Source organism: Limanda limanda, chromosome 10 (genome assembly GCF_963576545.1).
Source record: "Limanda limanda chromosome 10, fLimLim1.1, whole genome shotgun sequence".
Lineage (NCBI taxonomy): Eukaryota > Metazoa > Chordata > Actinopteri > Pleuronectiformes > Pleuronectidae > Limanda > Limanda limanda.
This window is the reverse complement of record NC_083645.1, coordinates 7,748,877-7,767,619: the sequence shown is the minus strand read 5'-3', so window position 1 is coordinate 7,767,619 and position 18,743 is coordinate 7,748,877. Positions and strand designations below refer to the sequence as shown.

The window sequence follows — 18,743 nt, the reverse complement described above, 5'->3', positions numbered from 1 at the left end:
CCCTCAGAGACAGAAAGCATCTTAACTCCACTATACTGCATCGTGCATTCTGTGATCATATGCATCAGATGTGCAATAGAGCCTCTCTATGTATCCTATTTACACATGACAGGTAGGGAGGAACACCTCAGATCTGATCCAGCCCCGGTGTCAGGCCTTTCCACCAGAGTAAACTGGCCTGGGATCAGAGTTGTGGGGGGTGGATGGTTTGGGAAGGGGGGGATCCTCCACTTCACTTCAGCTGGAGGACGGGTGCAGTGCTACAAAAGCAAAATGGGAATCTCCTCCTGAGAAGAAAAGGTCAACTAGGGCTCAGATTAGACGGCAGCTGAGATTATCTCACGCCGCCAGATAGACCTCCACACCACACCACACTGCATGTCCCGACTGTTTTCACCCGCTGCCTGCTTTAGGACCAGATCTGCCCGTGTTTGCAAAACCAGGACGCATTTTCAAATGCCTCACAGACAGTTACATGTTGGAGCATGTACACGCAGGCAAGAGCAATTACAACCTGATAAAAATCAGCCCATAGACGGTTTGGTTCCATTTCCTGTTTCGCAATGCAAACAGGAAAAATAACCAGGCAAATCTTTAACGCCCCAACCTCGATTGCCACTAACAACCCCCCCACCCCCACGTGCAAACACTTGACCCCGCCAGACATAACACACGCCACAGCCAGGTCATGCCTACACTGGTGATCCCAAACATAAGAGGTGAAGTGCAGCTCCTCCTGTTTTGCACGGGGACTGTTTTTCGTGGTACTTTTCCTTGTTGTTGTGCAGTGACATGGGAGTGGTACTTCTCTAAATAGGGCTGATCAGTACGGTGAAGAGACTCAGCCTTTGGTGGTAACGTCCAGGTACACTCATGCCTTTACATACAGCTGAGGGCAATGGGAAGGGGGGCAGTAATCATGTGTGTCTGTTTGCATATGTGTGTGATGTCGTGTGATCCTATTGAGTGAATGAAATACTGTGTCTGTGTGTGACGCCTTTTTTTTCTGGTGTATATATGCCTATGTACAGGTATCTTATAAATATGGTACCAAATCAGTGTTGTAACTGCAGGTTTGGGCATGTGGGAGTGTATGTCCATCACTCTATATTGCTGTTGCTGTCCGTCCCATTGGGCTCTCCCATGTTCATGCGGCCCATTGACAGGCCCACGCTGTTGACGCCGTCGCGCCGCGGTGGCATCCTCTCGTTGATCCGGTCCAGACCTTTGGCCTCCTCGAAACTGCTGATCCGATGCTGCGGGGAGAAGCCTCTGATGGCTGCAGAGACAGACACGAACACACACACACACACACACAGAAACACACACACAGACACACACACAAGCATACGTACGTGCACACAGAGAGTTAATATCTTAAAATACATTCAGTCAAACCTTGTGTATCTAAACCCCCTGGAGGACATATTCAGAGCACGATCAAATGTGAATATACAAACATTCACAAAACATCTATTCTCCTCTAATTCACCTTTTAAATGCTTTTGTTTGCGTGCACCAGAAAGAACACTCTTTGACCATTTTGATCCTGATAGTGCTCCCTCAAGCTGAAGGCCATTTGGGGATTTGGATAGACAAATTTCTCGAGCATATGCAAATCTTCAGGGCTCCTACACCAGTACACACACACACACACTCACACACAAATATATATATATACACATCAGCCAGTGTTCATATGTTGTCTGAATGCTGAGCTAGGATTACTTTGAGCTCACAGTGGGCATCAGTCAGTGCGACTTGGCCATTGATCCTAGATCATAGGTCTGAGATTTCTGGTTTGAGCCACTAGGAGACACAGTATGGAACAAAGCTGCATGGGAGCAGTTGTTCATAAGTCCTGAAAACACCTTTCACTTCTGTGAGGACTGTTTGACAGTCAGCCGTCTGTTAGAGACAATTTAGGGTAAACTCCCAGTTTCCCTAAAATTTTGTGAGCTACAGACAAAAGTTCAAAGGAAGGACAAAAGTCGGGTGTCAGGTTTGAATTTTTTCGCTCAGGTTGCATTTCCTCATTTTACATTTAAACTATAATTGACGCTTTGAAATCAGCTGAGCTGCGGTCCCAGATCCGGAGGTGTGTCCTGTCATTTTATCTTTTCACACATGCAGCACACTCACAAATACAGTGTACTACTGTGTTACACAGCAGACAGCCAACACCCACCTACAAGTCATATAACATCACAGAAATACAAAACACGAGTGATTCCCATAAATTATTTGCTCAAACAAATTATGGGCTGTAGCTCATGTAGGCCAAGGACAGCAATAAGGGTACAAACACAAACTACTACTATTATCTAAGCGTGCAGAGTTATCACATCACCTATGTACACATAATATTTATTTATTTAATGAAATAGAACACAAACACCATGACAACAATCTGTTCAGTAGCACAGAAGAACTTGGCAGAACTGTCCTGGTGACGCTCAGTGATTCAATAAAATTTGCAAAATGTGTTTTATCTTCATATGTGTTATTGTATTCTCTCTTTTTCTTTACACTGAGGTTTTAAATTTTGAGATTAAGTCTTTCAAGGTTGACTAAGTCATAGTTCGCAAATAAGAACAAATAGTTGCAGGAGCACTTTAACATCTGAGGCTCAGTTTGGAGGGATTCATGTGAAGGTTAATTTACTTTGCCTTCCACAGAGATTTCTACCATAATCCTCAGTCTTCTTCAGCAAATGTCTCAGGTCTCATCACATGATCTAGGTCACATCACCTTCCCACTGTACTCACCAGACCGAAGTTCTGTGCTAAGGTCACATGATCATTTACTGGAGGAGGTCACAGAATATGGCCGAAAGCTCCTTGAAAAGCTGAACTGAACCTTGAATTAAGACTATTTTGACCCGAATAAAGTTTGAAGATTTGGGTTGCAAAAATGAAGACAAATATATATTCCATCAACACTTTGCTTTTATTTTTTATAGCTTCCCGAGTGACTGGTGTTCTGCCGTCTGTTGTAGAGCTACAGATTGATTGCATGTTCATTTTCTACAGAACTACAGTAACTATGAAATACAGAGATAACACACTGCAGACTACAAGAGGTCTTAGTGACCCTGCCCACCCTCACAACACCCACTCCCTCCCACAGTCCCGCTCTTCTCGTATGTGTAAGAAAAAGTTGTGTGATGTGTGTGTATGTGTGTTGACAGAGCAGGTGTAGCGGTATTCCTGTTTAAGCAAGTGAAGGAAAGAGAAAAATGTGTGAATGTTTGTGTTGTTTAATGTGGCTGCTTGAGCGTGGAGCAGTTTTAGGCTTTGTTGTGAGTGGCTGATGCGGTTAGAAGAGCTGAGTGCATTGTGGGTAAAGAAATTCTATGACCTTATGAGCATGGGTTGCTGAGAGCGCAGCCATGCTAATCACACGCACACCCACACACATGTGCACACATGTGTGTGCACACAACACACACACAGAGTGAAATGAGTGGGATTTTACCTTCAGCGTCCTTAACTGTCTCGATGGCTTCTATGGCCTCAATGGTAGCTGAAGGATGGGCAAAGATAAAAGAAGAGACAGGAAGAGAGAGAGAAGATGACAGTCCAAGAGGGAAGATGAAGTGCAAAGAAGGAGGAGAAGAAAGAGGCGGAGGCTGAAACATGCTTCTGTGCAATTATGTGTAAATGTATTGGCTTCAAGACACAAAGAAGTGGTTATGGCTATCCTAGCCCAGGAGGGGCCTCAAACATCTCAGATAGATGTCCAACGGTTGGGTTGGTCCATCACCAAAGAAGTGGGTGATTTGTGGGGGAGTGAGGTGGGAATCCATCCCCATAAAGCAAAAAATCCTCCTCCAGGAGGTCAGAGCAGAGGCACACAGTAAATTTCAGACAGAATGGCAGTGGAAAAACATGATAAGGGACGGGATGATTGTCAAGGAGGTAAAACTTGAACATTGTAAACTTCAACGTCTCAGGTTTGTATCCCTCTCTCCTCTCACTCCTCACGTTTTAATGGACTTTTTCCATATGATGGTTTAACATAGCCTGTCTTCATGCGGAGTCGGGCTTACTATGTTCACAAGGAGAGTTTATATGAACGCCTCCCTCTTCTGGTTATCTCCACCTTTTCCTGTGAGCTGACGTTTTCAGAAATGATTCAGGGCATGGTCGTACATTTTTCAATGGATTGTGAAGTATAGACCATTTCCCTCTGTCTCTATGTATTTGTACTGATTGTTACCTGAAGGCTAGCTTGCTAAATTGTTAGCTGAGAGTACTGTTAATATGATCCATTTTTCTGTTGCCTAGCAGCGCTGTTCTCATAACTCTACCACTTAAAGTCCTGGTGCACTGTGTATGTAACCTTGCACAGCGTGACCAGGAGCTTATGAGTTCCATTTGAAGGCAGCAATACGTCCCACTTTGACAAATCATGGTTTTGTGCAGTTGTGTTGGCAGACGAGTGCAAGCATGGACGCTCAGCGTTCACAAATTCACAGACTCAAAAGAATGTTTCAGGCTTTAGTCAGGTGAGGAACTCAGGGCACTGAGGTCATGATAGGTTCAGAGTTAGCAGTAGCTGCTGTTAGCTCACAAACACACACACACACACACACACAAACACACACACACACACACCTCTCACACACACTTTAGCTGTATGTCCCCTCCTGCCTGTCTCTGCAATACTGTCACTTAATATAAAGGTTATTATCTCTCTCACTCACACACATGACCAGCAGGCTGTTAGTATCCTCAGCGCCGGTGAGGTGAGGTGAAGAGGGTGACTGAGTCAGTGAGGCAGAATGATGAGGAGAAAAACAGCAGTCGAGTGGGAGATAAGGAAAGAGGGCAGGAAGGAAGATGGTCTGCTTGTGTATCTTTTAAATCTACTTTGGAAGGTGGGCTCTGGGTTAGGATGCGGAGTGTGTCTGTGTGTGTGTGTGTGTGCAGGTGTGTGAAACACTCACCACTCTGAAGGGTCTGTTTGCCCCCAGACAGCACTCCGCTGGGCAGCATGCCTGTAGGGGTCAGTCCCTTCAGGGTCAACACGTTCTCACTCTCCTCCCTGAGAGACAGACAGAGAGAATGTGTGTTTATGTGTGTATGTGTGTGTGTGTGTGTGTGTGTGTGTGTGTGTGTGTGTGTGTGTGTGTGTGTGTGTGTGTGTGTGTGTGTGTGTGAGTGTGTGTGTGTGTGTGTGTGTGTGTGAGTGTGTGTGTGTGTGTGTGAGTGTGTGCATGTGGTAAAAGAGAGAGGGTATGGGAGTTACAGAGAATCACACACTTCCTGACGCAGTACATCTGCAAGCAGTTTAACATCCTCGTGGTTTCAAAGCCACAAACTCACAATCAGATAACTTCTGATTCATTTCTACAGAAATGAAACGAAATACTACATGTGTTGGCAGTAAGCACACACACACACAACCAGGACTCAACCCACCGTAGAACAGAGAACATTTTGGCCATCTTCCCAATGGCTCGGATCTTGTTTTTGATCACCTCTTTCCTTGCTGCTGCTGCACTGGCTGAAAGACCAACAAACACTCATTCAGATATTCATTAACAAAATGAATGTTACAAAAAAACCTAGTTAAGGACATATTAAATGAAAAACGAAATTAATCCTATATGGCTGTAATGTTAGTGCTGTGTGTTTGTTACCATCGTAGATTTCCTCTCCGTCGTTCACAAGTTCGTCATCAGAGCAGATACTCAGGACATTTACCAGCATCTCAGTCACTGCAGGACCAAGAGAGACACACACATTCTCAGGGACATGGTGACACCCTGGTGGTTTAAACACCCAGCTGGAGACTCTTGTTGCCTCCATCTCTCCCTCTCTCCTCATTTCCTATCATCTATCTACTGCTGCTGTAGTGAAGGAGAAAATCACAGTGAACTCTCATTACCCACATGTCTCTAATCCAGTAAATAGGGGTTGTTTACCTTTTAGAGCTGATGTCACTGCTATTTTTAGAGAATATTATTAAGTGGTGCTTCAAACAGAAATATTTTACCTAACAGAAAAAGGATGAGGACAGCAACAACTATTGGACACATATTTCATAGAATACTCTGAGGCACTGTGTCCTTACATCACTCAGTATAAAAATACAAGTAGCCAGTACCAGTCTGGCAAAAATCTATTGAAAAATTGTTAAGACAATCAGTGTCAGTACTTTCAGTGTACTGTGTGGAAGAGTCTAGACAAAGTAGTGTGTGTGTGTGTGTGTGTGTGTGTGTGTGTGTGTGTGTGCAAGTGTTCGGTTAGTGTGTGTGTGTGTGTTCGGTTAGTGTGTGTGTGTGTGTGTGTGTGTGTGTGTGTGTGTGTGTGTGTGTGTGTGTGTGTGTGTGTGTGTGTGTGTGTGTGTGTGTGTGTGTGTGTGTGTGTGTGTGTGTGTGTGTGTGTGTGTGTGTGTGTGTTCGGTAAGTGTGTGTGGTACCCTTCTCTCCCACGAAAGGCAACGACCATGTGAAGACGTCCATGAAGTTGGGAAGCCAGTAGGGATGAGGAGAACAGTTGAACTGACGAATGTTCATCACATTGTTCTCATACTTCAGCACCGCCGCTAGACACACACACACACACATACAGATATGAGCCTTTTCCCTAAACACTAACACACACATAACACATGTGATACTAAGAAGAAGGGGACAATTGTGTAAATGAGTTACTTTCAGACCTTTGTTGTTGTAGACATCCAGGTAGTTTGGAGCAGAGAAGATGGTGATGAGGGAGGGAAAACCTGTAGTCTGACTCTTCCTGTACATACGGTACCTGAGGAGCAAGCAAGATAAACAAACCGCCCACGTTACAGCCGTTCAAATAAAACACGACTCTGTGGATGAAAACCAGAGGATTTGCTTCAGAGCCCTTTAAACCAGACAGGGACCGTTTGAAGACTAGACAGCCACATGTTTAAAAAGCAAACAAGTGATAACAGAACAGACTCCCTGGCATGGCTGAGAAAATCTGTGAGTGCAAAATGACAGGGTAAAGTAGAGCTGCTGAAATCTCTGTTTAAAAGAAGGAGTGAGAACCAGAAGTTAACACTTTGAGTTTTAGAATGGCTCTCAGTATAGCACATACCTCCGGGTAAGGCCCCAAAGTCCCACCAAATCTAATCAAGCTGTACCAAATTTCTAACCATGATTAATATTAGTCTCCTAAAGATGCCAGATTTTTTTATCAAGATGCATGAGTTATTACCAGGGAAATCAGTAAAAATATATTTTCGTATTGTTAAAGAAATAGACAAAAATCCCTGGATGATCATTTAAAAGCATAAAAGCTTCCTCTACCAGTTGCCTCCCTTTAAGGGTGGACTAATTACAAAATTCATGACTAATCTGGTATTCCAGGTACAAGTGCAGCAGCTTATTCTACTAAAAATATCCTTTCTATTGACCTGTCCTTTTTCCAAGTGCACCTAGACTAGATGGACGATTACCCAGACTACCCGGCTGCATGACCAAAATACTGTTAATGGGTTCAGCAAACAGCACAACTCAGAATAGCTCTGTCTTAATTGCAGCATTATAGTTCGAGGATTTTCACTGAGATAACAGATGCTGGTAATGCATTTGGATTTGTTTAGGGTCAGAAATTGTGTTTTGCCCCCACTTCTTTTTTTTTTATTGAGACTAGTAATGCAAGCCTCACATGGCCCTGTTGCCTTAATGTGCTGTTTTCAAGAAGTAAGTTATTCAACCTGGATTTTGTAATGGATGCTCTCAGTGAGACAAACTCTAACAATAATAATAACACAGTTTAATGGTGACAGTGGGTAAATTGTGCAACCTCTTTTTCCCCTAATGTGCCAATTCCTGCACAAAGAGAAATAACAGGCCGGCACATGAAGTGTCAAGGCAAGCAATTAAATTAAATGGTGCTCCCTTTTTAAGCCGAGAGAAGGACTGAGCTGTGACAGTCAGTCAGCTTACCCAGCATCCTGTGCTTCATGTGCTCGGATGATTGACAGCAGGTTGTTGGTCTGTAGGAACTCACACACTGCTGGGTAACTGGAGACAGAGAAAGAGAGAGAGAGAGAGAGAGAGAGAGAGAGAGAGAGAGAGAGAGAGAGAGAGAGAGACTTAGAGCGAGCGGAACAATCTGAAAAATGGCCACGGAAAAACATCCAGGAGAAGAAATATCCAAAAATATCCAGTAAAGACAACATTACATACAAAACGTGCCATTTGCTATTCATTAAGACAGTTGTAAACCATAAGACAGATGAAAGTGTTTTAAGTCTTGCAGTGGGAGATGAGTAGGCCAAGTCATGTCTAAGAGGGGCCAGCAGGGGGCATTAGTGAGCGCAGGCAGGCCTCAGTTCTTTGGGGGTAGATTGATGCCTTGTCCGCTTAACATAGAAAATCACAGTGTTCTCCTCAGACAACATGTCATAACACCAACTTCTACACTCGAGGACGAGACCAAAGCAGTTCAACTTCAGCTTCGCCTCTTTTAAATTCCTTTATTTTGATTTTTTGAATTACAGCTTTCATCGTCCATCCTTCCACCACCACCACCACAAAACTCCTCCCATGTTGCTCTCCCTCTTTCTCTCACTGTATCTTAATATCACTTCATATCTGGCAGGAGTAGCCAGTCGTCATAGCAACAGAACCGCGCAGTCTCCCTGGGGATTGTGGGATATCGTTTCATGCTGAAACGGAACTGTGAGTATGTGTTCGTGAATGTGCTGTTTGTGTGTGTGTGTGTGTGTGTGTGTGTGTGTGTGAATTGGCCAAGATTTTTTGTCTCTTGTTCAAATCCTAACCATTATTGTTGTATCTTGGATGTGGTGTAACCAGGCTGGACGGGTCTCTAATCTCATAACCGACATCCCAAACCAACTACCATAATTCCACCTAAAACTTATTAGATTCCTGGTTTATAAATGAAAGCCACATCTCACTGAACACCAGGCACTCGCTTACGAGACACCCACATCATTAAATCATATTGAATGAGCCCCACACAACACATTTGAGAGAGCCTACCTCACTTCTGGCTGCATGCTGTAGCCGGTACTTTGAAAGAATATTGTTCCTAATATGTAATTTTTTATATGAATATTGCATTCTTTCTGGGTTGTTTGGACACACTCATAACACTGGGCTTCATAAGTGCAGGGATCTGTTATGTCAAGGCGACCAGACTAAATTCAGTCAATTCACTAATTTTTTCTATTTATCTATATTTTGTCCGAGTCATCCTGAGGAGTAGTTTTGTCCTGTACCTGTAGAAATAGGAGCAGCCTCTGACTGTGTTGTGGCCAAAATACTCCTGGGTCTTCTCGTTGCCAAAGTCTTCCAGGGGGTCGGCCCACAACAGGTCGCACATGGGCCCAAACGCTGGGGGCTCCTTGAACCGGTCCAACTAGGACACAGGAGGCACACAGACAAACACACACAAAGAGACACACAAAATGTAAGCTTACAAGGACACAGTTGTTCATATAAAGACCAGCACACACAGTCATTTACATTTAGGACCAAATAATATATATATCACACAAAATGTTCAAATCAACCACACACGTTAGGTATAAACAAATATGGTATAAATCGGAGGTGAAAAAAAGCAAACACATAGTGCACACAAATGCACACAAACACATACTGTCAGAGCACAGCATCTCCATGGCAACCCTCACCACACAGGGGGGAGAAGATGTCACACCAGCAGATTCACCATGGAAACACTGCCATTAGATGAGGAAGTGTGTGTTCTCATGTCTCTGTGTGCATGTGTGAGCCTTTGTATTCTGTATTAAGTGAATACAAACAGACTGTGTGAGCGTCTTTTTCACTGCTGCATCTTCTGGTAGCTTATCAAGCATCTGCCTAGCCAGTGCAGGCTGTGGGTAGAGTTAGCTTAGGAAAATAGCTATTTTTTCTTTTAAAAGTAAGGAATGATTAATTAAGTGAATCTAGTTTTAGCTTTAGTGAAGGCTAGCTATGGTTAGCTCACAGCTAGTAAAGATGGACCACATGACAAAAGTGAAGCCAAGTCTTCATTGCCCCCTGGTGTCTGGCTGCAGTATAGCTCACTAACCCCACCTTGATAGGACATGGCATCCATTTGTCTCGAGGCAGTTCTGATCACAATGGTGTAACTTCTAGTGAGCATGTGTCTGATATATTTAGTTTTATGTTAAATTGGTAAGTTATTAGATTCTTTAATTTATAAATATATCAACAACGTGGAACTGGACGAGCACATGTATCAGCAGGTTATCAATATCATTGCAGCACACCACAATGGCTGCTATGCAGGCTCTGGCTCCAAATGACGTGCAAGATGTTTTAGCTTCATTTTATAAAACAGGAGAAAGTTGAGATGCATCATTGCTCATTATATATATGATTTTACTACTAGCTAAAGCAAGATAGTTATCTCATGCTGTGTGAGTGCAGTCTGACCACAGCTTCTAGATAAACAAACCAGAGTGTAAATATTGCTGCAAATTTTTTTTAACTCTTTTATGTACTTACTCTAAATTTCAAAAGCAGTTTTCTCAGAAATCCTACTCTATACAATATATGGCACAACATTTCCAAGGCAGATGTCAAAACCCAAATCTTGCTTAAGTACGGTAGCACTGTTCCTTCAAACTTTGTATATGTGTATGTCTTCTTGTACCTTTTTGATGTCGTCCAGCGTGTGGATCTCTGGTGAAAGCCCCCCATGCACACAGAGGAACTGCTGGTTCATCAGGGCTGCCAGGGGTAGGCAATCAAACGCGTCCATGCAGGAATCATACACCTGGTCCGAGTACTTGATCCTACCTGGAGGTGGATGGAGCCGTGGAGAGATACATTCAGACGTGAGACAAAAGAAGCGCCTGAGTGTGCTTTGACATGCATTGAACAGTAACTATCCCCACAAATGTATAGTCGGCCCCTGTCACTCGGGGTGTGACTGTTTCATATCACACACACAAACACACTATGCAACAAGAAATGCAGAGAACAAACAGATATGAAGCCTTTACATGGATGGATCTGAAGAACTGAGTCATCTTAAGGCCTCAGACTGACTTGTTTGGTTCCTCTCAAAACATACTTTAGTTCACTTGAGCATAAAGGCGCTAACATGTAGGATTTCCAAATAACACGTTATTAATTTATGCTTCCATCTCTTCTCCAGGACTTGACATGTTTTTATCCTCTCGAATGATTTAGAAATGCCAATTCCCAGAAGGCACGTTACTATAAAAACCTGCTCCATATGAGAACACATAGCATATTATTACAGGCAACATATTGATGCAAAAACTCCCGTTCTGATGCCAGTGAACAAAATCTGACCCAAATATACACATAAAGCAGAGTAACTGTTAGGCAGAATCTTTGCTCCAGGAAAAACTCCTTTGATTTGGCAGGGATGTCGATAAAGACATCCAACACACAGTCTCTTTAAGGACATTTCACACATCAGCGTAACAATACATCTGACACAAAACAATATCAAAGAATTAAAATAGCTGAAAGGAGATAGGAGGATGGAGAGAGAAGAAGAAGAAGAGGGAGAGAGAAGGGTGGATTTTGGATGACAGCGAGCAGGGAGGAATGGAAAGGGAGAATGATAATTCTATAAAGAGAGATTGATGGGAGGAGACAGGAGAAGGAGGAGAGGTTAAGAGTGGTGAGAGGGAGAGAGTGAGGAGAGGGGACGACGAGGAGAGGGGAGAGAAGAGAGGAGAGAGAGATGGGAGAGAGGAGGGGGAGTGCGAGGACACGGGAACGACATGTACAAATCAAAGCCAGTGTTGTAGAGCGTTTCAGTGTTTGTTTGTGTGTGTGTGTGTGTGTGTGTGTGACAGCGAGGACTGTGTTTGTCAACCTCTCCATCTGCCTCGTGTAGAGCAAGAACTCATTATTGCTAGTCCACCAGTTGTCAGCCCCTTACTCTTGCACACACATGCAGTCACAGTACATGCACTTGCACACACACACACACACATACACACAGCAGATGGTTATTTAGGGCGACCACTATTCGCCATGAGCACCAGGGGAAATTAGCTTCCTCGTCCCTTGGCCAATCGGACACAGAGGAGTAAGTCCCTGAGCCAATCATTACGGGCCAAATTAATTTGCTGCTAATCACCCACTCTCGCACAGGACAGCGAAACTCACTGGCAGAGGAGAGATTCATAGAGAGAGACAGAGAGAGAGAGAGAGAGAGAGAGAGAGAGAGAGAGAGAGAGAGAGAGAGAGAGAGAGAGAGAGAGAGAGAGAGAGAGAGAGAGAGAGAGAGAGAGAGAGAGAGAGTGAGAGAGAGAGAGAGAGAGTGAGAGAGGGATGAAGACGAAGACGGCAAGGAGGAGAAATAAGATGAGAGAGTGGAAAAGAGGAGGGAGGATGCAACCTGCTAGTGAAAGAGGAGGATGAAGAGGATCTTTGAGAGGGAGGAAGACAAGAGGAAAAGCCCCAGAAAGTATTCAAGTTCAGCTGAGACAGTCAGTCGATGTATTGATCAGTTGATTGACAGAAGATTAATTGACTCTTTGCTAAACCTCTCTCCTGAGCAGCAAATTATCCAATCAGAGTGGAACTAAGCACAGCAGAGCTGTCAGGGTTTGAGTCCCACCTTGTTAAAGCAGTGTGTATAATGAGAGTGACACTCAACATCTAAAGAGTTTCGAGGGAGGTAAAGAAGTTTTCGTTTTTGCAAAACCAAGGATACAAGAGCAGATGTGTAAGGAGCTAGTTAAAGTGGAGTTAATTGCTGTAAACATTAGCATATTCAACTAACTAGCTTACTTCCTTCAACATAACAATAAAATCCAGTGAGGCCCAGCATTACTTTCAATGCATGGGCAAGGAGCCTTTATCAGCCAATTATAATTTGTAGTGCTACAGGCTACATTGAGAACAGACCCAATTATGATAGCTCATTCGGTGTATAGTATAGAGGCTAGTGCTAGATCAGAGTTTAGATTAAGGTCAGCAGGTTCATCCTGCTTGTTGGGTGTGTGGAGGTTTAGATGTCAGTAACAGAAGCCAAACTTGCCATTTAAAAAAAATATAACGGATAAAGCATTAATCTAACCTCTATCTTGTTTGTCCTTTTTACAAGCAAAGCTGTATGTCAGAAATGATATCCAACCATCCATCCCATATCTATAACACTCCACCTACGAGTGTCGGGGCTGAGCTGCAGCCAATCCCAGCTGACATTGGGCGACACCAGGACAGGTCACCAGCGTATCATACGGCCAACATACAGAGACCATTCACACCTACGGTCAATTTAGAGTCTTGGACTAAATTGATCCCAACCTACATGTCTTTGGACTGTGGGAGGAAGCTGGAGTACCTGGAGGAACAACTCCAGACAGAAAGAAAAAGCACCTCCCACCCTTTTTGTGGTGAGGTGACAGTGTTACTGCATCACTGTGTGGTCTTAGAAATAACATTATTTCTAGAGCAGCACTCATTTATTCCTAGACATTTTATATAATGCTTATAATACTAAGAGCTCAACATGACAAACGGAAAACAAGCCTGTTTCTACTCATCTGCTTAACGGTCATCAAAAAGGACACCAAGGTTTTGCCTGTTACTAAACATGTAGTATAAGCTTCAGTGTTTCAGAGTTCTTGTTTTAAGTCAAGTGGGAACATGAAAATACTCCACAGGTCTCTTTTCTTTTGGCAATTCATGGCATGGTAGCTAGCTGACTAATATATATAGGTAGAGAAAAACCTGGATTTGTCTGATTATCAAGGTTCAATTGTTTCAAAAATGACTTTAAATAAAAGTCAAACTGATGCTTAATGTTATGTCAACTTATTTTTGGGCAATTATGATGGACATTCATTTTTATTTGAATAAAGTCTTTAAAATCAGCAGATTAATAAAAATAAAAATAATAATTTGTTGCAGCCTTAACTTTAACAGAGAGTTGTGATTTGATTTGAGATGATTATGAAGTAGGAAAGCAGAGGGAAGAACAACAGAACGGTTGAAGTGATGAAGCAACATAGAACATCAGGTGGAAACAAGAGTAACTCACATTCTTGTTTGAAGGTGAAATATTCGGTCAGATGTCTACATTCATGGTTTCCCCGTAGAAGAAAGAGCGTCTTTGGGTAGAGGATTTTCAGTGACCACAGGTATAACACACACTGAGGGTTCAACCAGGGGAGAGAAAATGAAGCTGGTTAGAGAGAGAACAGCTCGATGGAAATCACATTTAATTTAACAAAGAGGAGCAACATTTGAATTTTGAGAACTTTAAAAAAAAAGGAAATTTAACAAAGTAAAAAACAGTCTTGTTTTTATAAGTATTTTTTACTGATTGTGTATTTTAGATCAAGTTATGAATTCTTTGAATCAACAGTATTTGTCACATTCAAAGCCTTTTATTATGCTGACAATTCTTCTTAAAACATCTAGAGTCTGATACTTTTCCCCAAATGTCAAACTATTCCTTAAAACCCACATTGCAGAGAAAACAACTTTTGCTTTACTACATTATTCCTCGTTAGTAATTGTATGAGACAGAGTTTGGGTCATTTCACTTTCAGTTCTCCCAAATTAAATTCAAACTGCAGATCCAACGTGCAACACAGAGAATCACAATGGAGCCAGTTTCTAGGAATTCCTTGACTGTCCAAATTAATTGAGCTGAAAGCAAATTGATCCGTACTCCAGTCTAAAGATAGACAGAAACAGCCTTTGGACAAGAATCATCCCAAATCAGACTGTGATGATCAAGTTAGCACGGAAAAAATAGACTTGAAAAACACCTGTAGCTCCGACCAGTTTTTTAATTATTAACCTACTAATAACTCATGGAGTGTTGTCTCACTTTTACACAGTATCCCCATTGTGTCCTTAGAGTGTGTCGACAACAGACCTTGAATCCTTCTTTGTCTGATGTGTCCTATAGGAAAACACTGGCTACTAAATCTGAATAGTTCCTGAAAGCTGATCTTTATATTGAGACTCCCTGACCATAAATTTTCGATTACATCACCTCAGTCTACGTGCACCTTGTCAGACACACATTGTGTCAATGCCAAACTGAAGTCCCCTTTGCACATTTATAATACATTAAATACTGCACAGTAGTGTTACTGTATACCACATAGTGACATCAACCTCACCGCTGGAAAAGGCCTAATGGATTTGAGGGCAATAGTGCACTATCATTCAGTTGTAATCTCACTGTATATGTAATACAGTGAATACACACACAGCAAAATGGAGACGTGCTGCAGTGAGGTGTGTACAGTGTCCTCACCTCAATACTGAAGTAGCCCCTGTCCACATAGTCCCCCAGGAAGAGGTAGCGTGTGTTGGCAGGAGAACCTCCCACTTCGAACAACTTCATCAGGTCAAAGAACTGGCCATGGATGTCTCCACACACTGAGGACACAGCACACACATCATGAATACTCAGAGCCTCCACACAACTCAGCTAACAAATGTGGGACCGTCTCTGCCTCGGTGGCTCCATATGGCCTGATTTGCATCTGCAGAGGTATATGTGTCCTGTGTACTGAGCTAGAAACCCCACTCATCTGTCTGATGAAAAACGCACAGAAAACACATGATAAAAAGGGTCTAGTGAGATCATGTGAAGGCCTTTGTTTTGAAATGCACCAAGCGTCTAAAAAAGGCTTCTAAAAATTAGCCTCTATATCAAAATTCTCTGCCAAATCACCTTTAATGCTTTTATTGCTGTGTGAGTATTTAGACCTGAAACAATCAGTAGAATAATTGTTGGTAAGTTCATCAATAGAAAATGATTGGGTGGCAAACTAGTAATTTGATCAATTTCCCAAGCAAATAAAATAATATTTTTGGTGTAAATCATAGACTTTATATAAAGATGAACAACATGGCAGATCCCCAAAAGTGAAGCCAAAGCGCCTTGGTCGTCACGTAGTGGCAGGCTGAAATATAGGTCCTAAATCCTGCCTAACGTGGAGGGAACCTGGTTCAAACTAAAAACTCAAAGTACACGTCAAAAACATTGATATTTTGGCTTCATGTGAGTCACATTGTTCATCTTTATGTCTATGAAACATTTTGCAGACACAGCAAGTAATCAAGAAATCAAGAAAATAACCAGCAAATCAATTAATATTGCAGATAAACAGTTTTAGCCCTAATGCTTAGTTTGAAGCACCTGTAGTTTTACAAAGCATCCTTTTCTGCAAACTCTCTGGATAGAGCCTCATAAGGTCGGATTTTGTTCATTCTTTTCTGATTCTCTTGTCTGTGTTTCCCACAATTTCCTCAAGTGACATCCGGGAGAATTGGATCTAATTCAGAAAAGGCTTCACATGCTGAACACTTTATATTCTGAAAGACTTCAGGACTGGGTCCATCTGTATGACGTGCCAGCAGACATCTTCCCATCCACCTCCCTCCCCATCTGTCTGGCCTCTCCTTTCAATTGCAGTTGATGTCATAGTTGCCCCTCTGCAGACATTATGCGATGGTCATTTCACATCTGTCTGGCGTTTCTCCATCTGCTTGCCATGTTAATCTCTGTTTTTGTGTCGACTCCTCAGCATTCGCTTTAATTTGAACTGGGAATTGGGAATGCAAAAAATGGCATGAGCGAAACTGAACTGTGCCCGTTGGCTTTCTCAGACCTGTCTCAGTATTCTTCCAGATGCCTCTGTGTGACACCAGAAAAGACTGTCAGCTCAGATTTAACCCTTTCACCTGCCTGTCTGTTCTATAGAGAGGCCGATCTTAGAGCATTTCTAGAGAGACTGCATCAAAGTGCTGTTTTCTGAATATCTTCTCAACATTACTTTTGCTTGACTACATGGATCTGCACATCTTTCTGTAGTTTTATCGGTGAAATCTTTTTTAAATTCAAAGTTAGACGAAGTGTTTGTGGGTCAGAATCCGTACAAGTGGAGAAACGTGGAAACCGGATCGATAGGTTGCTCCTTGGGAACGAGCGGGTTTGAGAACAGCTGTACTGAGCTGCCTATGATCGACTGTCTCTCCATCTGCCTGTCTGTCTGTTTCCGTCCCCGGGGATCTGTACCTGTGAAAGCTGAGTGTTGTTCCCACAGTGCGTGGGCCGGACAGCCCACTCAAAATTGTCTCACCACTCACACTTGCACAAACGCACACATGTACAAGCCGAGACACACAAGTACATAAACTAGGTGGTGTCAGAAGGTTGAGATTGCCTGAGTCCGCCTGCCTGCTGGTCTGTCTACTCTGACATCATCTACCAATCTTGTTTTCCATTTTGTTTCTCAATCTCCTCATCCTCTCCACATCCCCCCCGGTTCATACCATTTCCTTGGCAAGGGAATACATGCAGATATTACCAAAGCCAGCACCTGCTGCTGTGAGGTACATGAGGGCCTACTGGTTTTTCTCAGTGATGTGCCACCAAATAACATTTCACATTAAAAGTGAGGGATATTAATGAATCAGCCAATGTGTCTGAAATCTGATTATTTCATAATTGCTAATATTCTGCCTTTCGTTCTGCAGCTCAATTCTCTGTGTCTCTGTGTGACTGTTTCTATCCGTGTCCTCGCTGTTATATAAACAACATTGTTTTTTCATGCAAGACGCCCTAGACTGTGCTTTGTAAACATTTTTTAAAGGAACAGTTCAACTTGTGGAATATAACCTTATTCACCTTTTTGATAAAAGTTTCATGAGATTAAGATTAATACAAGAAACAGGTTTACAGTTTAAAATAAAGATTAGAAACAGGTGGAAACATCTCAGCACAAGTACAGCTCACCAAGGCTACATCCATACGACTATATATTCTTTGTTTGAAAACTATTAACCTTGTGTTATGCTCTGGAATAGTTCTTGTCCAGAAGTAGAGACTGCAGAACGTTACCACTCAATAAATAAATAGTTTGGCACACAGCTTAAAATTGGTTGAACAAATGACATATTAAAGTTCAATTGGTGAGCCAGCTGTTTCCCAGTTTCCAGTCTTTATGCTAAGCTAAGCTGTTTACATTAACTGTTGTATTTACTGTGCAGACATGAACCAGTGTCATAAATGTTCTCATCTAACTAACCAATGAAAAAAAAAAACATATTTCCCTGAATGTCAAACCATGTCATTTGCTGATAGCAGGATTAGCTACTGTTATTGCCGTGTAATTCTTCACTATATTACAGATTTATTTGACTGTTTCATCACTGTACCATACCCGTGACTGGCGCCTCGATGTCCAACATAGTGCGCTCCTGGCGCAGAATGGCGGCACCCTCATCGATGATGCGCAGGGCCACAGCCTCCTCCAGTCGGCCCTCCTTGGTGAGATGAGCTTTGAGCAGGTCCACCCGCGGCCGGCCCTCGGCATCGAACACCTCCTTCATGGAGAGCTGGTGGGCCAGGGGGAAGGGGACCGCTGGAGATGGATGTTGGGAGGGATGGCCAGGTGGGCGAGGAGAGAGAAATGAGAAGGTGCAAATAGGAATGGAGGCAGAGGATGGAGCCAGTGATTGAGAGAGGGAGATGAATTATAGCAGGTATATGAGATTTAGAAGGAGGAGGAGTGTTTAAATCAGTGGATGTATGGGTGGAGGTGAAGTGGATTACAGAGGGAGTGAGAGATGTTGATGCAGGGAAAAGAGAGAAGAACATTTATTAAAATGCAGAAAATGATTTATTGGCATTTCCTGTATACTTTGACAAGCTTGTCCACAAACATCAGCGGCCTTCAATCTTCACCATTATCCTGATCACACCTCTGCTGCAGGTTTTGACCGTGTCTGTGTG

General features: G+C 42.8%; 1 protein-coding gene across 2 annotated transcripts; it reads right to left on the bottom strand.

The window, feature by feature from the left end:
- Positions 1 to 1,100: 1,100 nt before the first annotated feature.
- Positions 1,101 to 18,367, bottom strand: LOC133011936 (protein phosphatase 3 catalytic subunit alpha-like). Of its 2 annotated transcripts, XM_061079876.1 has the most exons (14): positions 18,172 to 18,364; positions 15,255 to 15,379; positions 14,022 to 14,133; positions 10,641 to 10,786; positions 9,235 to 9,374; positions 7,934 to 8,011; positions 6,673 to 6,767; positions 6,430 to 6,555; positions 5,648 to 5,725; positions 5,427 to 5,511; positions 4,952 to 5,049; positions 3,494 to 3,525; positions 1,540 to 1,558; positions 1,101 to 1,279 (listed from the first exon to the last, which is right to left on the bottom strand). In XM_061079876.1, exons 1-14 carry the CDS (start codon positions 18,338 to 18,340, stop codon positions 1,101 to 1,103), a joined length of 1,482 nt encoding a protein of 493 aa, XP_060935859.1. In that variant the 5' UTR covers positions 18,341 to 18,364. The 2 variants fall into 2 exon arrangements, with proteins under 2 accessions (XP_060935859.1, XP_060935858.1); XM_061079875.1 differs by lacking the exon at positions 1,540 to 1,558 and having other exon boundaries at positions 3,478 to 3,525; positions 18,172 to 18,367.
- Positions 18,368 to 18,743: the final 376 nt, after the last annotated feature.